The 25,267-nt window shown below is 50.0% G+C and overlaps 1 protein-coding gene across 2 annotated transcripts in view; it reads right to left on the bottom strand.

The window, feature by feature from the left end:
- Positions 1-25,267, bottom strand: part of sec24a (SEC24 homolog A, COPII coat complex component) — a 48,153-nt gene that overhangs the window by 14,387 nt on the left and 8,499 nt on the right. The window contains exons 3-12 of one of the 2 annotated variants that reach the window (XM_084136533.1): positions 22,910-23,019; positions 21,450-21,637; positions 16,400-16,502; positions 14,141-14,267; positions 13,955-14,064; positions 13,419-13,531; positions 8,868-8,986; positions 8,615-8,670; positions 7,060-7,266; positions 5,924-6,047 (exon numbers count right to left, since the gene is read on the bottom strand). In XM_084136533.1, the coding sequence (XP_083992659.1) occupies positions 5,924-6,047; positions 7,060-7,266; positions 8,615-8,670; positions 8,868-8,986; positions 13,419-13,531; positions 13,955-14,064; positions 14,141-14,267; positions 16,400-16,502; positions 21,450-21,637; positions 22,910-23,019 (1,257 nt within the window). The remainder of the gene's footprint in view (positions 1-5,923; positions 6,048-7,059; positions 7,267-8,614; positions 8,671-8,867; positions 8,987-13,418; positions 13,532-13,954; positions 14,065-14,140; positions 14,268-16,399; positions 16,503-21,449; positions 21,638-22,909; positions 23,020-25,267) is intronic. The other variant, XM_084136532.1, reaches the window with a different exon arrangement.

The raw sequence follows: 25,267 nt of genomic DNA, 5'->3' as shown, positions 1-25,267 counted from the left end.
ATCAAGGAAAGGTCTTTTAGTACGACTGAACTATCGCCATCCTTCAGCTCGAGCTTCTCTTTCTGCTGTCAGATCTGCACTCATTTCATCACGTAATGCAGGAATAACTTTGATATTGTTAGTAATATTTCAACTGGACTGATAAAAATCTGGCTATTGAGGAAGGTTTATTAGTTCATCTCTCAATCATCATTGTATTGCATTGCATTATATGTTTTAAAACTACAGATTTGATCATAAAACTAAGCATTTAAATATCATCTTACTAAGACATTATTGGCAGATGTTCATGTGTGTTTTAAGCTATAAAGATCTCATTGATTTACAAGCATCACAGTCTCATATAAACATCAGCATCTGCACCAAACTGCACATTTCTTGCCCAGTTTGAGTGAATAAAAGTGAGCTGTTTTTACTCCATATTTGCACTAAATCAGATTATATGAGCCATTAAAGACTGCGGAATCAAATATGATTCAACATTGAAACACAAAGTAAATGAGTCCAGCTAAGAAAAAATATCCAGTTTCCCAGACTGAGATCCTCTATTCTCCAGATGCTGATCCCGCTTCAGCAGAAGCTCGTGGAGAGCAGTCGAGTTAGGAGCGCTGTGTGTGTGGGGATGGGCTAGCTGTCCAACAAACGCCGTTCAGGACGATCACTCCATTGCTGTGAGCAGATCCTGTTGTTATGCATGATCTACACTTCACCATGGACACTACTGAGCAATCCGATGCCAAATATCATCACAGTTTATCATTTTGACATGTTTTGTCTTGACAATTCACGTAAACCAGCTGGAGGCGCATGACCCTTACTGGAGTACGCCTATGACATCGCCTCCGCTATCCAGAGAGACTAACGCTGCTCAGTAATCGGCGTCCCCGTATGTGGATTCACCCGAGACCCGAACAGCTGATCACTCTCCCTGAACCCTCTGGTTCTGTCTGTGTGAATGCATAAAGCACAACACATTCAGCTTTCACTGTTCTGATGAAGAGAAAGGTGGCGGATAGAAAGCTCTTAGCTCAAACGGAGTGATGGAATCAACCATTTTGTGCATAAATGCAGGATTGGGCTTCAGAACTACTCCTGCACCCCCGGGCCTGAACTGCAGACCTGCTGAATGCACCGAAAGTGTGTGAATCTCACCAGTGCGCTTCACCGAAGCCAAGGCTGACAGCAGCGCCGTCTTAAACGACAACATTGTTAAATCAATCTTATCCAGTGGCTCAAATGGGGAAGCTCTAGAGCTATTAATATCAGCTTTAGTCCCTCGTCCTGCACTCTGTAGTGTTGGGGATATTAACGCTATCGGTGGGAACGCAAGGGGAGAGCGGTGCCGATCGTGTGCCAGCGCATCGACCCCCAGAGGCGCTCTGATCTCTCAGGGAGATAAACAGAGGACACTGAGCACTGTCGTGGGACGCGAACAGATCCACTGTCGCTCTGCCGTATATCTCCCAGATGTGTTCGACCACTTCCCTGTTCAATTCCCACTCCCCGTGAAGAGGACTGCCCCAGGACAGCAGATCCGCACCCTCTTGACACCCTGTACGTGCGTCGCTCTCAGGGAGGAAAGATTGGCATGGCTCCACTAAACCAGTCTGTGTGCAGCATGTGCAGGAGCAGGTCCGAGGCCTCCCTGTCCAGGTGTATGAGCCTGTAGTGTTCTCACTGAGGCCTCCCTGTCCAGGTGTATGAGCCTGTAGTGTTCTCACTGAGGCCTCCCTGCCGAGGTGTATGAGCCACAGCTGTAGTGTTCTCACTGAGGCCTCCCTGTCCAGGTGTATGAGCCTGTAGTGTTCTCACTGAGGCCTCCCTGTCCAGGTGTATGAGCCACAGCTGTAGTGTTCTCACTGAGGCCTCCCTGTCCAGGTGTATGAGCCACAGCTGTAGTGTTCTCACTGAGGCCTCCCTGTCCAGGTGTATGAGCCACAGCTGTAGTGTTCTCACTGAGGCCTCCCTGTCCAGGTGTATGAGCCACAGCTGTAGTGTTCTCACTGAGGCCTCCCTGTCCAGGTGTATGAGCCTGTAGTGTTCTCACTGAGGCCTCCCTGCCGAGGTGTATGAGCCACAGCTGTAGTGTTCTCACTGAGGCCTCCCTGTCCAGGTGTATGAGCCTGTAGTGTTCTCACTGAGGCCTCCCTGTCCAGGTGTGTGAGCCTGTAGTGTTCTCACTGAGGCCTCCCTGTCCAGGTGTATGAGCCACAGCTGTAGTGTTCTCACTGAGGCCTCCCTGCCGAGGTGTATGAGCCTGTAGTGTTCTCACTGAGGCCTCCCTGTCCAGGTGTATGAGCCACAGCTGTAGTATTCTCACTGAGGCCTCCCTGTCCAGGTGTATGAGCCTGTAGTGTTCTCACTGAGGCCTCCCTGTCCAGGTGTATGAGCCTGTAGTGTTCTCACTGAGGCCTCCCTGTCCAGGTGTGTGAGCCTGTAGTGTTCTCACTGAGGCCTCCCTGTCCAGGTGTATGAGCCACAGCTGTAGTGTTCTCACTGAGGCCTCCCTGTCCAGGTGTATGAGCCTGTAGTGTTCTCACTGAGGCCTCCCTGTCCAGGTGTGTGAGCCTGTAGTGTTCTCACTGAGGCCTCCCTGCCGAGGTGTATGAGCCTGTAGTGTTCTCACTGAGGCCTCCCTGTCCAGGTGTATGAGCCTGTAGTGTTCTCACTGAGGCCTCCCTGCCGAGGTGTATGAGCCACAGCTGTAGTGTTCTCACTGAGGCCTACCTGTCCAGGTGTATGAGCCTGTAGTGTTCTCACTGAGGCCTCCCTGTCCAGGTGTATGAGCCACAGCTGTAGTATTCTCACTGAGGCCTCCCTGTCCAGGTGTATGAGCCTGTAGTGTTCTCACTGAGGCCTCCCTGTCCAGGTGTATGAGCCACAGCTGTAGTGTTCTCACTGAGGCCTCCCTGTCCAGGTGTATGAGCCTGTAGTGTTCTCACTGAGGCCTCCCTGCCCAGGTGTATGAGCCACAGCTGTAGTGTTCTCACTGAGGCCTCCCTGTCCAGGTGTATGAGCCTGTAGTGTTCTCACTGAGGCCTCCCTGTCCAGGTGTATGAGCCTGTAGTGTTCTCACTGAGGCCTCCCTGTCCAGGTGTATGAGCCACAGCTGTAGTGTTCTCACTGAGGCCTCCCTGCCCAGGTGTATGAGCCACAGCTGTAGTGTTCTCACTGAGGCCTCCCTGTCCAGGTGTATGAGCCTGTAGTGTTCTCACTGAGGCCTCCCTGCCGAGGTGTATGAGCCACAGCTGTAGTGTTCTCACTGAGGCCTACCTGTCCAGGTGTATGAGCCTGTAGTGTTCTCACTGAGGCCTCCCTGTCCAGGTGTATGAGCCACAGCTGTAGTATTCTCACTGAGGCCTCCCTGTCCAGGTGTATGAGCCTGTAGTGTTCTCACTGAGGCCTCCCTGTCCAGGTGTATGAGCCACAGCTGTAGTGTTCTCACTGAGGCCTCCCTGCCCAGGTGTATGAGCCACAGCTGTAATGTTCTCACTGAGGCCTCCCTGTCCAGGTGTATGAGCCTGTAGTGTTCTCACTGAGGCCTCCCTGTCCAGGTGTATGAGCCTGTAGTGTTCTCACTGAGGCCTCCCTGTCCAGGTGTATGAGCCTGTAGTGTTCTCACGAGAGCATGATGCCCTGACGAAAAGGGAGAAAATGCTTCAACGTCAGAAACACGGCCAGCATTTCCAGATAGCTTGTGTGAAGACAGGTCAGATGATGACCCCATCTTCCATTCACTATCCTGCCCTCGTGAATGCCCCCCCAACCAGACAACGCCGTGTCCGTCGTTATGACTCCTCTGGCCGACCCACGCCCATGGGTCACGCTCATGAACCAGAAAGGTTGGGTGACTCCACTGGCGCAGTGCCAAGACTGCCGCTGATGTCACTCTCCTCCAGAGTGCTGTAATGGGTCCAGCCTCAATCCCTCATGGTCTGCCAAGGGGAATAACTACCAGGGCTGAGGCCATCAGTCCCATTAGCCTGAGGCGTGAGCGAAAGAAACACTGTTGGTTTGGTATGCCTTTTTCCCTGAGTGGGGTCAGGGCCACTTCTGTACATTTTATAAACACTCTTGGGCTGAAAGACATGCCAAAGGGTAGAACCAGGTATTCGTATGTCACTCCAAGGAAAGCAAACCTCAGAAATGTCCTGTGGGGTGGACATCTCTGTATGTGAAAATATGCTTGTAACCAGTCGCACCAGTTTTAGGAGTGTGGAGTAAGTGAGCTTTCTGAACTTGTACTTCCTTAAGTATTTGTTAAGTGCACTCAGATCTAATATAGGACGAAGGGCACGAGTCCCTTTCTTTGGGATGAGAAAGTATCTCGAGTAAACCCACTGTGGCTTTGCTCGGGTGGGACCACTCTTATCGACCTTTTTTTCAACAGAGTAAATATCGTCCTGAAGAACATGCTTTAACTCTCCCCGCACCTGAGAATGAATTATCCCTTTCAAATGGGGGTACAGTGAAAACTTTATTGAATTTTGAACATGAAAAGTGCTTGTGCTAATGGGCGGGTGTGCACCACTGCACCGTGTCTTCTCCGTTCCACCGCTCTGCTTCCCCCGGCCCAACCGGGCTCCGTTTGGCCCACAGAACATCTGGGAACTGTGAAACTCGTGCTTGTCGAACGCTGAACGACTAAGGGTCAGGAGCTAGCAAACTGGAGGGCTACTGACTCCCTTCCCTGGGAAGACCCATCACACTGCCCTCCTCCTCGCTCCCTGAAGATGGGGATGAGGATGAAGTACTTCCGGTCCTCCGCTCTGACCCACAGCATTCACACTCGGTCTCTGCAGTCTCGCAATGCGGAGGTTAGGGGGTGGGCGGCCGTAGCTTGAGCGAAGGTCAGTCGGGGTGGCGGGGGGGTGCGTCTGCGTGTCTTTTGCATCAGTGTCAGAGCTCAGCTTGGCCTGCGGTCAGCAGAGAGAGCGACTGCTTTATCAGCGCGCTCCGTCATGCTCGACTGGATTGGTCCACTTTAGATGGCCATGATCTGCGCTGTGGGTGCAAGTGCGGGGCAACTAATGGCTCTCTGGGGGGCACTCGAGAAGGCCTTCTCCATCCCTCCACATCGAGAGCGGATCCTCCCTGCACGGGCATCTGGCTGGTAAACGCTTGTCCTCCTCCAGGAGCTCTGGAAGAACAGGAAGGAGCCGTCGTGCTGCAGCCGCTTCCCTCATAGCGAGACTTTGCACTGCGTCGTGTCTGCTAGCCAACTGGGGCTGGAGTAATGTAATCGGCTTCTGAGGAATGCCGTATCCCATAGTGACAATGAAACGCATGCTTGAAAGAGAACCGGATGAGTGTCAGTATATTGGGCTGTGCATTCGGTCCTAAAGGGACAGCAGCCTAACATTCCTGCTGTCGTCTGTGTCATTAATGTTAATAAAACACGAGAATACAGCTTTAACAAAGATGAAACTATATTTAATTCCTACAGTGAACAAATAGTTATTTTACATTTAGGCCTAATTATTTATATCTGTACATGAACACTACAGTTAGACTTTGTAACTTTGTTATTTAGTATTTGTTCTTATTTTATTACAGACTGTTCACTTGTTTTTAATAATGTTTGAACGATCAGTCAGGCTAGTAGTTTTTGATGTGGTATCAAAGAACTTCAAGTAAGCTTTAAGTAATAAATGAAAAGCAAAGGTACCCCCCCCCCCCAAATATAAATAGATATATATAAAAAACATGCACACACTTTTTTTTTTTTTGCTGATCCGAAAAATGATCCGATCCGTGGCTCAAAAAACGTAAATGATCCGAACCGTGAATTTTGTGATGCGTTGCACTACTAATCATCAGATCAGCTATTAAAGGGCTGTACATGAGTGTCACATACACACACACACACACACACACACCACTCCTCCTCATCCTCATCGTCGTATGCAGCGGTTAGACTGACCTAGAGAGGACAGGTCACAGTACTGAGCGCTGAGCAGGAACAGATCCACCGCCACATGATGGCCAGAACAGTCCAGAGCCAGCTTCTTATAGAAGTCCGTGGCAGGATTCAGATGCTGGACCTCCTGCAGTGCAAACACAAGAGATCAACATAAGTGGAACAATCAAACAGAAGATTCACCAGAGGAACGAGAGACTAGAGCATTCACTTTCATTTCAAGGACTCAATGTCAAATACGAGGTTGCATTAACATATAAGGGGACTACATGGGTCAAGGTTAGGGTCAGTACCTAGTTTTTACCATTACTATAAGTACATCATATGAAGAGGACTATAAAATAAAGTGCCACCAGTAATAGTGTGTTGTAAAATTGAAGACTCAAAACTTGAGTGCTTTAGAAAATGAGTGCAGAGTAACCCAAGGGTCAAGCAGTCCATGACTCAGTCTGACAGTGGTGTGTGTGTGTCTGTGTGTGTGTGTGTGTGTCTGTGTCTGTGTGTGTGTGTCTGTGTGTGTGTGTGTGTCTGTGTGTGTGTCTGTGTGTGTGTGTGTGTCTGTGTGTGTGTGTGTCTGTGTGTGTGTGTGTGTCTGTGTGTGTGTGTGTCTGTGTGTGTGTGTGTGTCTGTGTGTGTGTCTGTGTGTGTGTCTGTGTGTCTGTGTGTGTGTGTGTGTGTGTGTGTGTGTCTGTGTGTGTGTGTGTGTGTCTGTGTGTGTGTGTCTGTGTGTGTGTCTGTGTGTGTGTCTGTGTGTGTGTCTGTGTCTGTGTGTGTGTCTGTGTCTGTGTGTGTGTGTGTGTGTGTCTGTGTGTGTGTGTGTGTCTGTGTGTGTGTGTGTGTGTGTGTGTGTGTCTGTGTGTGTGTGTGTGTCTGTGTGTGTGTGTGTGTCTGTGTGTGTGTGTGTGTGTGTGTCTGTGTGTGTGTCTGTGTCTGTGTGTCTGTGTGTGTGTGTGTGTGTGTGTGTGTGTGTCTGTGTGTGTGTGTCTGTGTGTGTGTCTGTGTGTGTGTGTCTGTGTGTGTGTGTGTGTGTCTGTGTGTGTGTCTGTGTGTCTGTGTGTGTGTGTGTGTGTGTGTCTGTGTGTGTGTGTGTGTCTGTGTGTGTGTGTGTGTGTGTGTCTGTGTGTGTGTGTCTGTGTGACCTTGGCGTGCGCCCTCTGGCTGGGCTCCTCTCGGGGTTTGAGGGCACCGATGCCCACGGTGGGCAGTTGTGTCTGGAAGACTGAGATGCGCCCGCCGGTGGGAGACAGAAGCTTGAACCCGGCCTGGAGAGCCGGACCCAGACCCGACTGAGTCTCCATCGTCCTGCTGAACATCTGCGGCAGACCCGTCAGCAGGTCCTGGACCAGCTGCAACACACACACACACACACACACACGTTACACACTGAACATCTGCGGCAGACCCGTCAGCAGGTCCTGGACCAGCTGCAACACACACACACACACACACACACGTTACACACTGAACATCTGCGGCAGACCCGTCAGCAGGTCCTGGACCAGCTGCAACACACACACACACACACACGTTACACACTGAACATCTGCGGCAGACCCGTCAGCAGGTCCTGGACCAGCTGCAACACACACACACACACACACACACACACACACACACACACACACACACGTTACACACTGAACATCTGCGGCAGACCCGTCAGCAGGTCCTGGACCAGCTGCAACACACACACACACACACACACACACACACACACACACACACACACACACACACACACACACACACGTTACACACTGAACATCTGCGGCAGACCCGTCAGCAGGTCCTGGACCAGCTGCAACACACACACACACACACACACACACACACACACACACACACGCTTCACTCCATCCAATCGCTGGGGCACGTCGTTTGTTGTGAGCTCTTTCTGCCGTGAATTATTATTGTTTAAATGAACACGTTTATCTCACTGTGTGATCTGGACATGTACATTTCTGAAGTCCATGACTCAGTCTCCTCTGACACCAGATCACTGTAATCTGTACTGTGGGCTCGTGCACTTCCTGTAAAGCTGCTTTGAAACGATGTGTTGTGAAAAGCGCTATACGTAATAACAGTAATATTAATATATTAATTTAATAAAGCGGTTACCGCACAATACAAGTATTAAAGCCAAAAAATATGCATCAATGCAGTGTTTATAAAGTAAACTCACTAAAAGCCTCCGCTGGACAATAGTCCCTGACCGTGACCAGCAGCAGAAGCCACACACACACTCCTGCTCCAGTAGATGCGGCAGAGGCTCTTCATGAGCGAGTCAGTCAGTAGAGGACACACTTACACTGGAGGAGCAGGACGCCACTGACAGATGACTAGCGCGTCATAAACCCTGAACTGTTAAAAGATATTGCAGCGGACATTCAGACGGATATTTATGATGAATATAGCACTGACCTGAGGAAATGCAGGAACACTTACTCGATCTCCCACAATACTCTACTCTAGCTTCACTGAACAATAGAAATGAGCACGTGTTTGCGTTGCTAAGAGTGTTTGCTAGGGGTGTTGTGCAGCGATACAGAGAACCGTTGGGTCACGCGGCCATAGCCGTGTGTTCTCCTGAATAAAACAGCCATTGACCAATCAGAAGCAAGGACTGGAACTAACCGTTTTATACAAAATAAATGTGAAATGAACTGAACAGGATAAACCCGAGCGCTCGCTCACCTCCTTGCACTCGCTCAGGTTGACCAGCAGGCTGTCCGGAGTCGGCAGGAACACATCTGAGGAGGAACAGACGAAACCGTGTCACTCCTGAACATCACTGACATCATCATCTGAACATCACTGACATCATCATCTGAACATCACTGACATCATCATCTGAACATCACTGACATCATCATCTGAACATCACTGACATCATCATCTGAACATCACTGACATCATCATCTGCGTTTGCTGACGGGAAACTGCTTACCGTCGATGTCGGACACGATGAGCATCTGCGGCTGCGAGAGCCCCTCCTGCAGGTTGTAGAAGTGGATGGTGCTGTCAAACGTGATGAAGCCGATCTTCGTGCGGGAGTCTCCGGGGAGCCTTCAGGGGAACACACACACACTGATCAGGGGTTCAACACACACACGTGACACACTGATCAGGGGTTCAACACACACACGGGACACACTGATCAGGGGTTCAACACACACGGGACACACTGATCAGGGGTTCAACACACACACGGGACACACTGATCAGGGGTTCAACACACACGGGACACACTGATCAGGGGTTCAACACACACACGGGACACACTGATCAGGGGTTCAACACACACGGGACACACTGATCAGGGGTTCAACACACACGGGACACACTGATCAGGGGTTCAACACACACACGGGACACACTGATCAGGGGTTCAACACACACGGGACACACTGATCAGGGGTTCAACACACACACGGGACACACTGATCAGGGGTTCAACACACACGGGACACACTGATCAGGGGTTCAACACACACGGGACACACTGATCAGGGGTTCAACACACACACGGGACACACTGATCAGGGGTTCAACACACACACGGGACACACTGATCAGGGGTTCAACACACACGGGACACACTGATCAGGGGTTCAACACACACACGGGACACACTGATCAGGGGTTCAACACACACGGGACACACTGATCAGGGGTTCAACACACACACGGGACACACTGATCAGGGGTTCAACACACACGGGACACACTGATCAGGGGTTCAACACACACACGGGACACACTGATCAGGGGTTCAACACACACACGGGACACACTGATCAGGGGTTCAACACACACGGGACACACTGATCAGGGGTTCAACACACACACGGGACACACTGATCAGGGGTTCAACACACACACGGGACACACTGATCAGGGGTTCAACACACACGGGACACACTGATCAGGGGTTCAACACACACACGGGACACACTGATCAGGGGTTCAACACACACGGGACACACTGATCAGGGGTTCAACACACACACGGGACACACTGATCAGGGGTTCAACACACACGGGACACACTGATCAGGGGTTCAACACACACGGGACACACTGATCAGGGGTTCAACACACACACGGGACACACTGATCAGGGGTTCAACACACACACGGGACACACTGATCAGGGGTTCAACACACACGGGACACACTGATCAGGGGTTCAACACACACACGGGACACACTGATCAGGGGTTCAACACACACGGGACACACTGATCAGGGGTTCAACACACACGGGACACACTGATCAGGGGTTCAACACACACACGTGACACACTGATCAGGGGTTCAACACACACGGGACACACTGATCAGGGGTTCAACACACACACGGGACACACTGATCAGGGGTTCAACACACACACGGGACACACTGATCAGGGGTTCAACACACACGGGACACACTGATCAGGGGTTCAACACACACGGGACACACTGATCAGGGGTTCAACACACACGGGACACACTGATCAGGGGTTCAACACACACGGGACACACTGATCAGGGGTTCAACACACACACGTGACACACTGATCAGGGGTTCAACACACACGGGACACACTGATCAGGGGTTCAACACACACACGGGACACACTGATCAGGGGTTCAACACACACGGGACACACTGATCAGGGGTTCAACACACACGGGACACACTGATCAGGGGTTCAACACACACACGGGACACACTGATCAGGGGTTCAACACACACACGGGACACACTGATCAGGGGTTCAACACACACGGGACACACTGATCAGGGGTTCAACACACACACGGGACACACTGATCAGGGGTTCAACACACACGGGACACACTGATCAGGGGTTCAACACACACACGTGACACACTGATCAGGGGTTCAACACACACGGGACACACTGATCAGGGGTTCAACACACACACGGGACACACTGATCAGGGGTTCAACACACACGGGACACACTGATCAGGGGTTCAACACACACACGGGACACACTGATCAGGGGTTCAACACACACGGGACACACTGATCAGGGGTTCAACACACACACGGGACACACTGATCAGGGGTTCAACACACACGGGACACACTGATCAGGGGTTCAACACACACACGGGACACACTGATCAGGGGTTCAACACACACACGGGACACACTGATCAGGGGTTCAACACACACGGGACACACTGATCAGGGGTTCAACACACACACGGGACACACTGATCAGGGGTTCAACACACACACGGGACACACTGATCAGGGGTTCAACACACACGGGACACACTGATCAGGGGTTCAACACACACACGGGACACACTGATCAGGGGTTCAACACACACGGGACACACTGATCAGGGGTTCAACACACACACGGGACACACTGATCAGGGGTTCAACACACACACGGGACACACTGATCAGGGGTTCAACACACACGGGACACACTGATCAGGGGTTCAACACACACACGGGACACACTGATCAGGGGTTCAACACACACGGGACACACTGATCAGGGGTTCAACACACACGGGACACACTGATCAGGGGTTCAACACACACACGTGACACACTGATCAGGGGTTCAACACACACGGGACACACTGATCAGGGGTTCAACACACACACGGGACACACTGATCAGGGGTTCAACACACACGGGACACACTGATCAGGGGTTCAACACACACACGGGACACACTGATCAGGGGTTCAACACACACGGGACACACTGATCAGGGGTTCAACACACACACGGGACACACTGATCAGGGGTTCAACACACACGGGACACACTGATCAGGGGTTCAACACACACGGGACACACTGATCAGGGGTTCAACACACACACGTGACACACTGATCAGGGGTTCAACACACACGGGACACACTGATCAGGGGTTCAACACACACGGGACACACTGATCAGGGGTTCAACACACACACGGGACACACTGATCAGGGGTTCAACACACACACGGGACACACTGATCAGGGGTTCAACACACACGGGACACACTGATCAGGGGTTCAACACACACACGGGACACACTGATCAGGGGTTCAACACACACGGGACACACTGATCAGGGGTTCAACACACACGGGACACACTGATCAGGGGTTCAACACACACACGGGACACACTGATCAGGGGTTCAACACACACGGGACACACTGATCAGGGGTTCAACACACACGGGACACACTGATCAGGGGTTCAACACACACACGTGACACACTGATCAGGGGTTCAACACACACACGTGACACACTGATCAGGGGTTCAACACACACGGGACACACTGATCAGGGGTTCAACACACACACGGGACACACTGATCAGGGGTTCAACACACACACGGGACACACTGATCAGGGGTTCAACACACACGGGACACACTGATCAGGGGTTCAACACACACACGGGACACACTGATCAGGGGTTCAACACACACACGTGACACACTGATCAGGGGTTCAACACACACGGGACACACTGATCAGGGGTTCAACACACACACGGGACACACTGATCAGGGGTTCAACACACACACGGGACACACTGATCAGGGGTTCAACACACACGGGACACACTGATCAGGGGTTCAACACACACACGGGACACACTGATCAGGGGTTCAACACACACGGGACACACTGATCAGGGGTTCAACACACACGGGACACACTGATCAGGGGTTCAACACACACACGTGACACACTGATCAGGGGTTCAACACACACGGGACACACTGATCAGGGGTTCAACACACACACGGGACACACTGATCAGGGGTTCAACACACACGGGACACACTGATCAGGGGTTCAACACACACACGGGACACACTGATCAGGGGTTCAACACACACGGGACACACTGATCAGGGGTTCAACACACACGGGACACACTGATCAGGGGTTCAACACACACACGGGACACACTGATCAGGGGTTCAACACACACACGGGACACACTGATCAGGGGTTCAACACACACGGGACACACTGATCAGGGGTTCAACACACACACGGGACACACTGATCAGGGGTTCAACACACACGGGACACACTGATCAGGGGTTCAACACACACACGGGACACACTGATCAGGGGTTCAACACACACGGGACACACTGATCAGGGGTTCAACACACACACGGGACACACTGATCAGGGGTTCAACACACACACGGGACACACTGATCAGGGGTTCAACACACACCGTGTGTGTGTGTGTGTGTGTGTTACATCAGCTGGAAACAGAAAGCACTCAGCGATGCTTGATTTGGTCTATATCTGCTCACTGCGCTCGCTTGCGCCCTCTTCTGGGCATAGGAGACAACACAGTACTCTTTTCCTCTTAACATTAAGAATTACCTTTAGAATTCAAATGGAATTAAAATTTTGCTAATATTAAAGAAAGAAATGTGCATTTAGCTTTTCATCCGCTTGGACAGTGGCTGGAGGACGCTCACTTACGAGTCAAGGTTGTCCAGAAGCGACTGACAGACGACATCCAGATACCCAGTCTCCACGGCATTGTGGGACACGTCGAGGACGAACAGGTAGACAGCGGGCTGAGGCGGCCTGAGCTGAGGACACACACACACACACACATCATATAGATGAACGGGAGACATCTGCACATACACACTACCAGTCGAAAGTTTTGGGTCGATACGATTTTTAATGTTTTTAAAGAAAGTCTCTTCTTTCTCTTCTCTTTAGCATCCATCTAAAATATAAAGCTTTTGTAACATTAAACAGTACCGTTCAAAAGTTTGGGCTCAGTAAGAATTTTAATAATTTTTTTGGGGGAAAGAAATACTTTTATTCATCAATGAGCAGAAGAGACTTCTTTTTAAAACTGAAAAGGTTTAGAGTCGCATCGCTCCAGAACCTCTGACGGGTAGAGTAGATGTGTATACTGTAGACGCTACAGCTGCTGGCTGCTCGTCAGCGGTCTCAGAGATTCAGAAGTGACATCATCACAGCATCAGGTGACTCAGCGGTACCATGTATTCTGACGGGGCGATGAACTCAATGGTGGCGTTCTGGACCTCGGGTCTCTTGTGAGGCGCTCCATACGACCTGCTGACCGGATTATACATGAACTCCTCTGGAACTGATGAAACACACAGTCAGAAACACTCATCAGTGCGCAGCGACTCGAGACGGCGGAGGAGTGTGTGAGCGCTCACCATCGTTCACTCGGTGACACAGATTACACTTCCATCTTCTGGCGTCCACGAAGGTCACGAACGGGTTGATGTACGTCCGGCAGGAGCGGCAGCGCACGATGTTACTGGAGGTCACCACGGGGAGTTGCTGGAGGCAGAACAAACATGTCATGAAGAGCCTGCACTAATGAAACAGGCTGGATGTGTGTTTGGGGCTTCCTGGAGATCCTGGTCATCATTACTGACTGTAAACTGAGTGTTTTGAATTTCTCCTCCTGTGTTCGGGACGACATGAGGGGAAATAAATGATAAATGAGGGTCATAGGTCAGGTGTGGACAGGATCGGAGGTCAGGTGTGGACAGGGTCATAGGTCAGGTGTGGACGGTCGGAGGTCAGGTGTGGACAGGGTCATAGGTCAGGTGTGGACGGTCGGAGGTCAGGTGTGGACAGGGTTGGAGGTCAGGTGTGGAGGGTCGGAGGTCAGGTGTGGACAGGGTCGGAGGTCAGGTGTGGACAGGGTCGGAGGTCAGGTGTGGACAGGGTCGGAGGTCAGGTGTGGACAGGGTCATAGGTCAGGTGAGGACAGGGTTGGGGGTGGACAGGGTCATAGGTCAGGTGTGGACAGGGTCGAAGGTCAGGTGTGGACAGGGTCGGGTGTGGACTGGGTCGGAGGTCAGGTGTGGACAGGTTCGGAGGTCAGGTGTGGACAGGGTCGGAGGTCAGGTGTGGACAGGGTCATAGGTCAGGTGTGGACAGGGTCGGGTGTGGACAGGGTCATAGGTCAGGTGTGGACAGGGTCGGAGGTCAGGTGTGGACAGGGTCGGAGGTCAGGTGTGGACAGGGTCGGGTGTGGACAGGGTCATAGGTCAGGTGTGGACAGGGTCGGAGGTCAGGTGTGGACAGGGTCGGAGGTCAGGTGTGGACAGGGTCGGAGGTCAGGTGTGGACAGGGTCGGGTGTGGACAGGGTCATAGGTCAGGTGTGGACAGGGTCATAGGTCAGGTGTGGACAGGGTCGAAGGTCAGGTGTGGACAGGTTCGGAGGTCAGGTGTGGACAGGTTCGGAGGTCAGGTGTGGACAGGTTCGGAGGTCAGGTGTGGACAGGTTCGGAGGTCAGGTGTGGACAGGGTCGGAGGTCAGGTGTGGACAGGGTCGAAGGTCAGGTGTGGACAGGGTCGGGTGTGGACTGGGTCGGAGGTCAGGTGTGGACAGGTTCGGAGGTCAGGTGTGGACAGGGTCATAGGTCAGGTGTGGACAGGTTCGGAGGTCAGGTGTGGACAGGGTCGAAGGTCAGGTGTGGACAGGGTCGAAGGTCAGGTGTGGACAGGGTCGAAGGTCAGGTGTGGACAGGGTCGGGTGTGGACTGGGTCGGAGGTCAGGTGTGGACAGGTTCGGAGGTCAGGTGTGGACAGGTTCGGAGGTCAGGTGTGGACAGGGTCGGAGGTCAGGTGTGGACAGGGTCGAAGGTCAGGTGTGGACAGGGTCGGGTGTGGACTGGGTCGGAGGTCAGGTGTGGACAGGTTCGGAGGTCAGGTGTGGACAGGGTCGGAGGTCAGGTGTGGACAGGGTCATAGGTCAGGTGTGGACAGGTTCGGAGGTCAGGTGTGGACAGGGTCGAAGGTCAGGTGTGGACAGGGTCGAAGGTCAGGTGTGGACAGGGTCGGGTGTGGACTGGGTCGGAGGTCAGGTGTGGACAGGTTCGGAGGTCAGGTGTGGACAGGGTCGGAGGTCAGGTGTGGACAGGGTCATAGGTCAGGTGTGGACAGGGTCGGGTGTGGACAGGGTCATAGGTCAGGTCTGGACAGGGTCATAGGTCAGGTCTGGACAGGGTCGGAGGTCAGGTGTGGACAGGGTCGGAGGTCAGGTGTGGACAGGGTCGGGTGTGGACAGGGTCATAGGTCAGGTGTGGACAGGGTCGGAGGTCAGGTGTGGACAGGGTCGGAGGTCAGGTGTGGACAGGGTCGGGTGTGGACAGGGTCATAGGTCAGGTGTGGACAGGGTCATAGGTCAGGTGTGGACAGGGTCGAAGGTCAGGTGTGGACAGGGTCGGAGGTCAGGTGTGGACAGGGTCGGAGGTCAGGTGTGGACAGGGTCGGAGGTCAGGTGTGGACAGGGTCGGAGGTCAGGTGTGGACAGGGTCGGAGGTCAGGTGTGGACAGGGTCGGAGGTCAGGTGTGGTGTGGACAGGGTCGGAGGTCAGGTGTGGACAGGGTCGGAGGTCAGGTGTGGACAGGGTCGGAGGTCAGGTGTGGACAGGGTCGGAGGTCAGGTGAGACTTACGGAGAGATCCTTGAAGGGGTGCAGCAGGAGGCCGAGGGGAAGCTTGGCTTTGTTCAGCAGAGCCTGTGTCTGAGGGATGCTGGTCAGAGTACAGCGGAAGACCCTGAGGACGAAACATGCAGTGAGCGGAGGGCAGCGCACACACACACACACACAGACACACACAGACACACAGACACACACAGACAGACACAGACAGACACAGACAGACACAGACAGACACAGACAGACACACACACACAGACAGACACACACACACAGACACACACACACACACAGACACACACAGACACACACAGACACACACAGACACACAGACACACAGACACACACACACACACACACAGACAGACACACACACAGACAGACACACACACACAGACAGACACACACACACAGACAGACACACACACACACAGACAGACAGACACACACAGACAGACACACACACAGACAGACAGACACACACACAGACAGACAGACACACACAGACAGACAGACACACACAGACAGACACACACACACAGACAGACACACACACACACAGACACACAGACAGACACACACACAGACAGACACACACACAGACAGACACACACACAGACAGACACACACACAGACAGACACACACACACACAGACAGACACACACACACAGACAGACACACACACACAGACAGACACACACACACAGACAGACACACACACACAGACAGACACACACACAGACAGACAGACACACACACAGACAGACAGACACACACAGACAGACACACACACAGACAGACAGACACACAGACAGACAGACACACACAGACAGACAGACACACACAGACAGACACACACACACAGACAGACACACACACACAGACAGACACACACACACAGACAGACACACACAGACAGACAGACACACACAGACAGACAGACACACACAGACAGACAGACACACACAGACAGACACACACACACTAGGGCTGCACGATATTGGAAAAAAAATTACATTGCGATATTTTTTTCCCAACGATATATATCGCGATATTGCGACCCATCAATCCAGGCTAAAGTCAATAATTACCATTCCATGTTATTAATAATTTCACTAATAAGCAAGCTTCATTACAAGTGACAAAAAGGCCACTTAATATTTTATTCCAGAAACATATTTCTCTCAGAATTCGGTGAACGTACACAGGACCTAACGTTCTTCAGGTTCTAGGACCCGAAAAATTATGTTTTCTGTTCTGATTCAGTGACGCGTTCATGTAAACGGCACCTAGAACCAGCAAAAGTAATGATTAATAGTATGTAAAATATTATAATGAGACATTTTAATTGTTTATTAATAAACAAGTGTTTTCTGTAAAGATGAAGTTGACAATGACTCGCGATCTTCGCAGCAGTGATCGGGAGAAATGCACTTTTCATACAGATTCATTTTTAATTTTTTTTAATGGTTCTTCTGTAGATAATAGTTATTTCTATTTTTTTATTATTATTGTTATTTTTAGGTGTGTGAGGCGAGTAGGCTACCTTTTATGCTGAGTTTCGGTTCATGGATGATAGCTTAATCTCCAGTTCAGGCGCTGGCTGCTATATTTAATTTTTAGGCTATTTATTAAATCCAGGAAATTGGATAATGAAATGCTGATTAAAATTAAGATACAATTAATACAAAACGAAATTCGTTTTAAAGAAAGGCTTTGTGCTTTCTGTTTGAGGTCTCTGTGAAAGTTTTAAAGCAGTCTTTTAGTGCAGCTTTCATAACGGTCGCGTGACGAGTCCGTAATGTCACGTAACATTGTTTTTTCCTCATAAATGCGAACACGAAACGACTTTTTAGCCTACAAAGTAGCCTACCTCTTTTTGGTCAACATCCTCCTTTTTGTAGACGAAATAGGCTAGTCCCAAATAGCGGATTTTGACTTTTTTGCGGCGGATCCTCGTCGCGCATTTTTAGCTATAGGATTGCCAGTGAATGTTGGCTGTGAGCGGTGAGCGCGTTCCTGTCAGATCCTCACTGTGCAGGCACGCGGAACGCGTACGTCACCCCAGCAAAAAGCCATACAACAAACTTGTGTTTACTGTGTGCTACCGTTCTCTTACAGTATGGGTGCTACTAACGTAACGTTACCCTTCACATCGCATGTTCCGGCGATGTGACTATGGTTTGCAGACTAACGGGGGGGGGGGGGGGGTTTGCAGACTAACTTTTTTTTTATACATGCCATGGGATTAATCAATGCATGCTGATGAATGATGTATAATAATAATAATTAATCTGCATACCCTAGATTTGCACTGATGTAACAAGACTGACAGTGACACAATAAGACCTCATGTTAGCAAAATGTTTTAATCTTTTAACTCTTAAAAAAAAACTATTAAAAAACATGTATGTTCTTTAATGTTTGATTATAATTTTACTGTCTTCACATAGGGATGGGATTTGATCAAATTTTATCAATAATAATGCCACTGACGATTCTGATTATCGATCCAATTCTTTAACGATTCTCTTATCGATTCTTGATAGCACTGTGTGGAAAAATGTTTAAAATGCTTTTTTTTAAAAAGTGGTTTTATTTATTTTAAAGTTTAAGCTTGAGTTAGCAAACTGTACTTTTTATTTAATTTATGTCATAAATAGAACCTTATTGTAAAGTGTTACTGATTAGTTACACACCGATTCAGACGTCTCCTGAGTTCACTGTTGGAAAGATCAGTTGTTTTAACCATTCATTAAAATGAATCGGTTCAAAGGAGTCATTAGTTCGCGAATTGGACGTGTCGTGCGCGTTGTGTGATTATCCCAGCAGAAGGACATGGACATCCAAGATTTGTGTCAACATAGAAAACATTTCATCACTGTATAGTTTTATTTCGTTTAATTAAAGTGTTGTTTTATGTCAGCTGAATGTCCGGAACGCTTTTCAGAGAAGATAAGGAAACTTATTTAGCACAATTCACACCCAGCAGTAATTCAGGGGAAAAAAAATCTCTGAATGCTCCACACGAAACTTTGGTCTTCCGACCTTTTACCACCGTGTCGATTTATTTTGATTAATATGTGCGAGGGAGAGAGAGCAACACAGCGCCTAGTTTGGAGACGGTGAAGTCGTTTACACAGAGAGTGCGCGCGCGCGACCGGCTCTCTCTCACTCTCTCTCCCTGGTCGTTATTTTAGTTAAAACATGCGCCCTGTCACAAACGTAGCCGTTCATCTACATTATTCACCGATCAAATAAGACTTTGGCGGCTTTGGCGGGCACTAAAACAAGTTCAATGCAGAAAAATTCATGCGTGAGTTTCCATTAGACTCGCACGGTAACTTAGCCAGGCAAATGGCGAGCTCAGCTGTTGTTGACGCTGTGTGTGTGCTTCAAGATTATGACGCAAGTGCTAAGATTCCAATTGGCCAAGAGAAAAAGTGCTAAGATTCCGATTGGCCCAGAGAAATGTAAATTATAAGAATTATCCAATAATGTTTCGCAATTCTAGCCTGCATGGCAGTTACTGTGAGAAACAATACCCCCCCCCCCCCCCCCCAAAAAAAACTCTCCGGTTCTACGCGATTCACGTACATGACCCAATTGACCAAGAAAACGGCGATTGTCGCCGAAAAGCGACAAGTTTGCAGGTATGACAAACACACAGACACACACACACACACAGACACACACACACAGACACACACAGACAGACACACACACACAGAGACAGACACACACACAGAGACAGACACACACACACACAGACACACAGACACACACACACACACACACACACACACAGACAGACACACACAGACAGACACACACAGACAGACAGACACACACACACACAGACAGACACACACACAGACACACACACACAGACAGACACACACACACAAACACACAGACACACACACAGACACACACAGACACACACACACAGACACACACACACAGACACACACACACAGACACACACACACAGACACACACACACAGACACACACACACAGACACACACAGAGACAGACACACACACAGAGACAGACACACACACACACACAGACACACACACACACAGACACACAGACACACACACACACAGACAGACAGACAGACACAGACAGACAGACACACACACACACACAGACAGACACACACACACACACAGACAGACACACACACAGACAGACACACACACACAGACAGACACACACACAGACAGACACACACACAGACAGACACACACACACAGACACACACACACAGACACACACAGACACACAGACACACACACACACACACAGACACACAGACACACACACAAACACAGACAGACACACAAACACACAGACAGACACACACACAGACACACACACAGACACACACAGACAGACACACACACACAGACACACACATACAGACACACACACACACAGACACACACAGACACACACACACACACAGACACACACACACAGACACACACACACAGACACACACACACAGACACACACACACAGACACACACACAGACACACACACACAGACACAGACACACACACACACACAGACAGACACACACAGACAGACACACACACACACACAGACAGACACACACACACAGACAGACAGACACACACAGACAGACACACACACACAGACAGACAGACACACACACACAGACAGACACACACACACAGACAGACACACACACAGACAGACACACACAGACACACACACACACACAGACAGACACACACACAGACAGACACACAAACACACAGACACACACAAACACACAGACACACACAGACACACACACAGACACACACACAGACACACACACAGACACACACACAGACACACACACAGACACACACACAGACACACACACACAGACATACAGACACACACACACACAGACACACACACAGACACACACACACACAGACACACAGACACACACACACAGACACACACACACAGACACACACACACACAGACACACACACACACAGACACACACACACACACACACACACACACACTGACTCTGGGCAGCAGTTGATCTTCTGCAGGTCCTGTGGGAGGCAGGGAGTGGGCGGAGTCACGGCTCCCGAGGGAAGGATGTTGCGCTCCTGAAGGAGGTTCACCACACGAAGGGCTTCTGGCGTCTGGGACTGCAGACTCATCGCTGCCAGAGACGGACTGAGCTGAGCGGCGCTGCCCGACGGCTGGACCTGATGGAGAACAGGACGGGACACAGCCTTAAACGTGACATATTATGACCCTTTTCACCAGATGTGATATAAATCTATGGTGTCCCGAGAATGTATCTGTGAAATTTCAGCTCAAAATACCCTCAGATCATTTATTATGGCTTGTCAAATTTGTCCCCTTTTGGGTGTGAGCAAAAATATGCTGTATTTGTGTGTGTCTCTTTAAATGCAAATATGCTGCTTTTCCCGGCCTCCGTTCAGATCTTTACACAACAGCTTCGGATACTCCGGCAATAAAATAGGCCAATCTCACTCCTCCAGAATCTCACTACCGGCGTCACTACCGTCCTCGCTTAATCAGTCAGAATGCAGGAGTGGAAGGGGGATCGAGCGGGATTCTGTGTTGCTGTCGATTTACAGTCTCTTTTTAATGAAAGGCCTTACGCATTCGTCAACCCAGCGCTATGATTGGTCGAACTCTTCTTCTGCTGTCGCTTGATTCGAGGACTGCGCGTGCACAGAGCCGTCAGCAGGTTTAGCGCAGCTTAGAGTGACAAATCATACCAGCGTACTTTGAGGTCAAAATGCATACAGGTTGGCAGGTGCGACTGTGCTTCAGAACGGCACTGGTGTGATAAGCGTGTGTGTGTGTGTGTGAGAGACTGGTACCTTTGTGTAGAGCGGCACTGGTGTGTGTGACTGGAACCTGTGTGTAGAGCTGGAGCTGAGGGACTGTGATAGATCAGTGTGAGTGTGTGTGTGTGAGACTGGAACCTGTGTGTAGAGCTGTGGAGCTGGAGTTGAGGGAGTGTGGTAGATCAGTGTGTGTGTGTGTGAGACTGGTACCTGTGTGTAGAGAGCTGGAGCTGGAGTTGAGGGAGTGTGGTAGATCAGTGTGTGTGTGTGAGACTGGAACCTGTGTGTAGAGCTGTGGAGCTGGAGTTGAGGGAGTGTGGTAGATCAGTGTGTGTGTGTGAGACTGGTACCTGTGTGTAGAGAGCTGGAGCTGGAGTTGAGGGAGTGTGGTAGATCAGTGTGAGTGTGTGTGTGTGAGACTGGAACCTGTGTGTGTGAGACTGGAACCTGTGTGTAGAGCTGTGGAGCTGGAGTTGAGGGAGTGTGGTAGATCAGTGTGTGTGTGTGAGACTGGTACCTGTGTGTAGAGAGCTGGAGCTGGAGTTGAGGGAGTGTGGTAGATCAGTGTGTGTGTGTGAGACTGGTACCTGTGTGTAGAGAGCTGGAGCTGGAGTTGAGGGAGTGTGGTAGATCAGTGTGTGTGTGTGAGACTGGTACCTGTGTGTAGAGAGCTGGAGCTGAGGGACCGGGATAGGCCGGCTGGAGAGACGGGTACGAGGAGGCCGGTGGTCGGATCATCTGCGCAGGCTGAGTCTGATAGAGTCCTGCTGGAGCAACACACACACACACACACACACTCTTCATTAACCCGCAGCACAGGCAGAGAGGGAGTTCACTGCATTAACTGTAACCCCAGATGCTCTCAGACACACAATCAGCCCTTGAACACACACCTGAAACACACAGCGCATCACAACATACAGTGACATATTATGCCCCTTTTCACAAGATGTAATCTCTGGTGTCTTCAGAATGTGTGTGTGAGATTTCAGCTCAAAATACCAGATCATTTATTATCGTTTGTCAAATTTGCCCATTTTTGTGTGTCCCTTTAAATGCAAATGAGCTGTAGCTCCGCCTCCGTTCAGAAGAGGGCGGAGTCTTTACACAAGCTTCAGAAACTCCGGCAATAACAGAACAGGCCAATCTCACTCATCCAGAATCCCAGAATCCCCAGTAGCGAGTGCAGCCTTACGGAGAGACTCAGGAAGAGCTTCTGAATGTTAGTGGAGACATTTCTGTAGTTGTTGTGGAGTTACACTGATCATCTCATCATCATGTTTAACTTCTCCACAAGTGTCCACAGGTTCATGAGGTCTTTATAAGACAGCGGTGACATGTTCTGGTCAATAGTGTTCAGTGCTCGTCTGAGCTCAACCACAGAACAGCTTCAGGCTTTGCTGGATCTTCATCATTGCGTTAGAACTGGGCTCCCAGGGCTCGCAAAATTTCAAAATCACTGGTAGCCCTTCGGGCAGGCACTCTTCAGATTTTGGTAGCCCGAAATGAATTTTACTAGCCCATATAAAAAGACTACAATTTTTAATGTAGAAAATTGTTTAGGAGTCAAAACAATGAATCAAAAACTTTTTCAAAACAAAATATCAACAAATATGCATCTGGTTCTAACTGAACTGAAATGTGTGTGACCAGTGTGAACATGAATCAGTCTGTGTCTGTGGCTCAGCCCCCAATGAGGGTATGATAAAAAATAAAAATAAGTAACTCTTAAGTTTAGGATCTAATACTATTAACTTGTTTCATTAATATGCAGATGGCAGTGTTTTATCATCACTGAGGTCCCGAATGTGAGGTAGACTAGTCAGGGGGGTCGGGGGCACCCCCGATACATTTTTGATTTCTCTGATCTACATATGTGCATTTTAAGATGTTTTGAAGGCCAAAAAAATTGGATAACAATAGCTTTAAAACCATGTTATACCTGATGATACCTGCTCTCACTTCTTATCCATCACTCTTTCTTCTTCTCTCAGTCTCCTCATCTTGCCCTGTCTCTTCCCCTCCTAAAGCTGATTTTTTTATTTTATTTACTGAAGGCTACAAATTGTATATTAATTCTCAACATGTAGACATTCATTATTAATCTTGTGCCTAACATGATGAAAACAGCTCTGCTAATGTCCCCTCACAATGACAGTAAACTAATGAGACTCAGATGAACACACACACACACACACACACACACATATACACATCCTGTCCTCTGTTTCTGACGTGTGCTCTGCTCGGCGCCGCTGCGGATTGAAGAACAACACTATTTCAGATAGCCCGTCGGGCAGGCGATTTTGCGAGCCCTGTCTCTGTTGTCGCTTGTGGAACCAAATGTCGGCTGGTGTGTGTAAACGTGCAGATTAAGGGCCGGTAATATTATAATAAGATCCTCTTATATCAGAAGGAGAGAAATCTGATCGGTTTATTTTGACATGCTCTCAGAGAAAGGTTTATCAAAACACAGTTACTGGGTTTCACTTTTCATGTTCTCTAGGTTGGTAGAAGCACCGGGACCCGATTATGGCACTGACACACGGAGTCAGATCTTCATGATGTGTCCCCTTTAAAAAAATTGGTGTGAGCATGTTGAAGCGCAGTCATGTCATCAGTGAACACGCGTGTGTGGATGATCATGCCAGCGCTGGTGGAGTCAGAGTAACCCTGAAAGGTGTGTGTGTGTGTGTGTGTGTGTGTGCTTCAGTCTGCCAGAATGAAGGTCATTCTTCCACTCACGTAAAGCCCAAGCACATCCAATCAGGGCAGATAAGCCTGCTATCAGTGTGAGCAGAGGTCAAAGTTCCTCCAGCTCTACCCCTGATCGGGTCACGCCTGACACCAGTCTCCAGGACCCGAGAGTCACTCCTCAGCGCTGATGTGGATAAACGTGCCCATCTCCCACAGCTGCTCATTACACTGGAGGAGTGAAGATCCCAGTCTCTCCCAGTGCACTGGAGGAGTGAAGATCCCAGTCTCTCCCAGTGCACTGGAGCAGTGAAGATCCCA

The sequence above is a fragment of the Abramis brama genome (assembly GCF_963993115.1).
Source record: "Abramis brama genome assembly, chromosome: 15".
Taxonomy (NCBI): domain Eukaryota; kingdom Metazoa; phylum Chordata; class Actinopteri; order Cypriniformes; family Leuciscidae; genus Abramis; species Abramis brama.
This window is presented reverse-complemented; position numbering and strand designations above follow the sequence as displayed.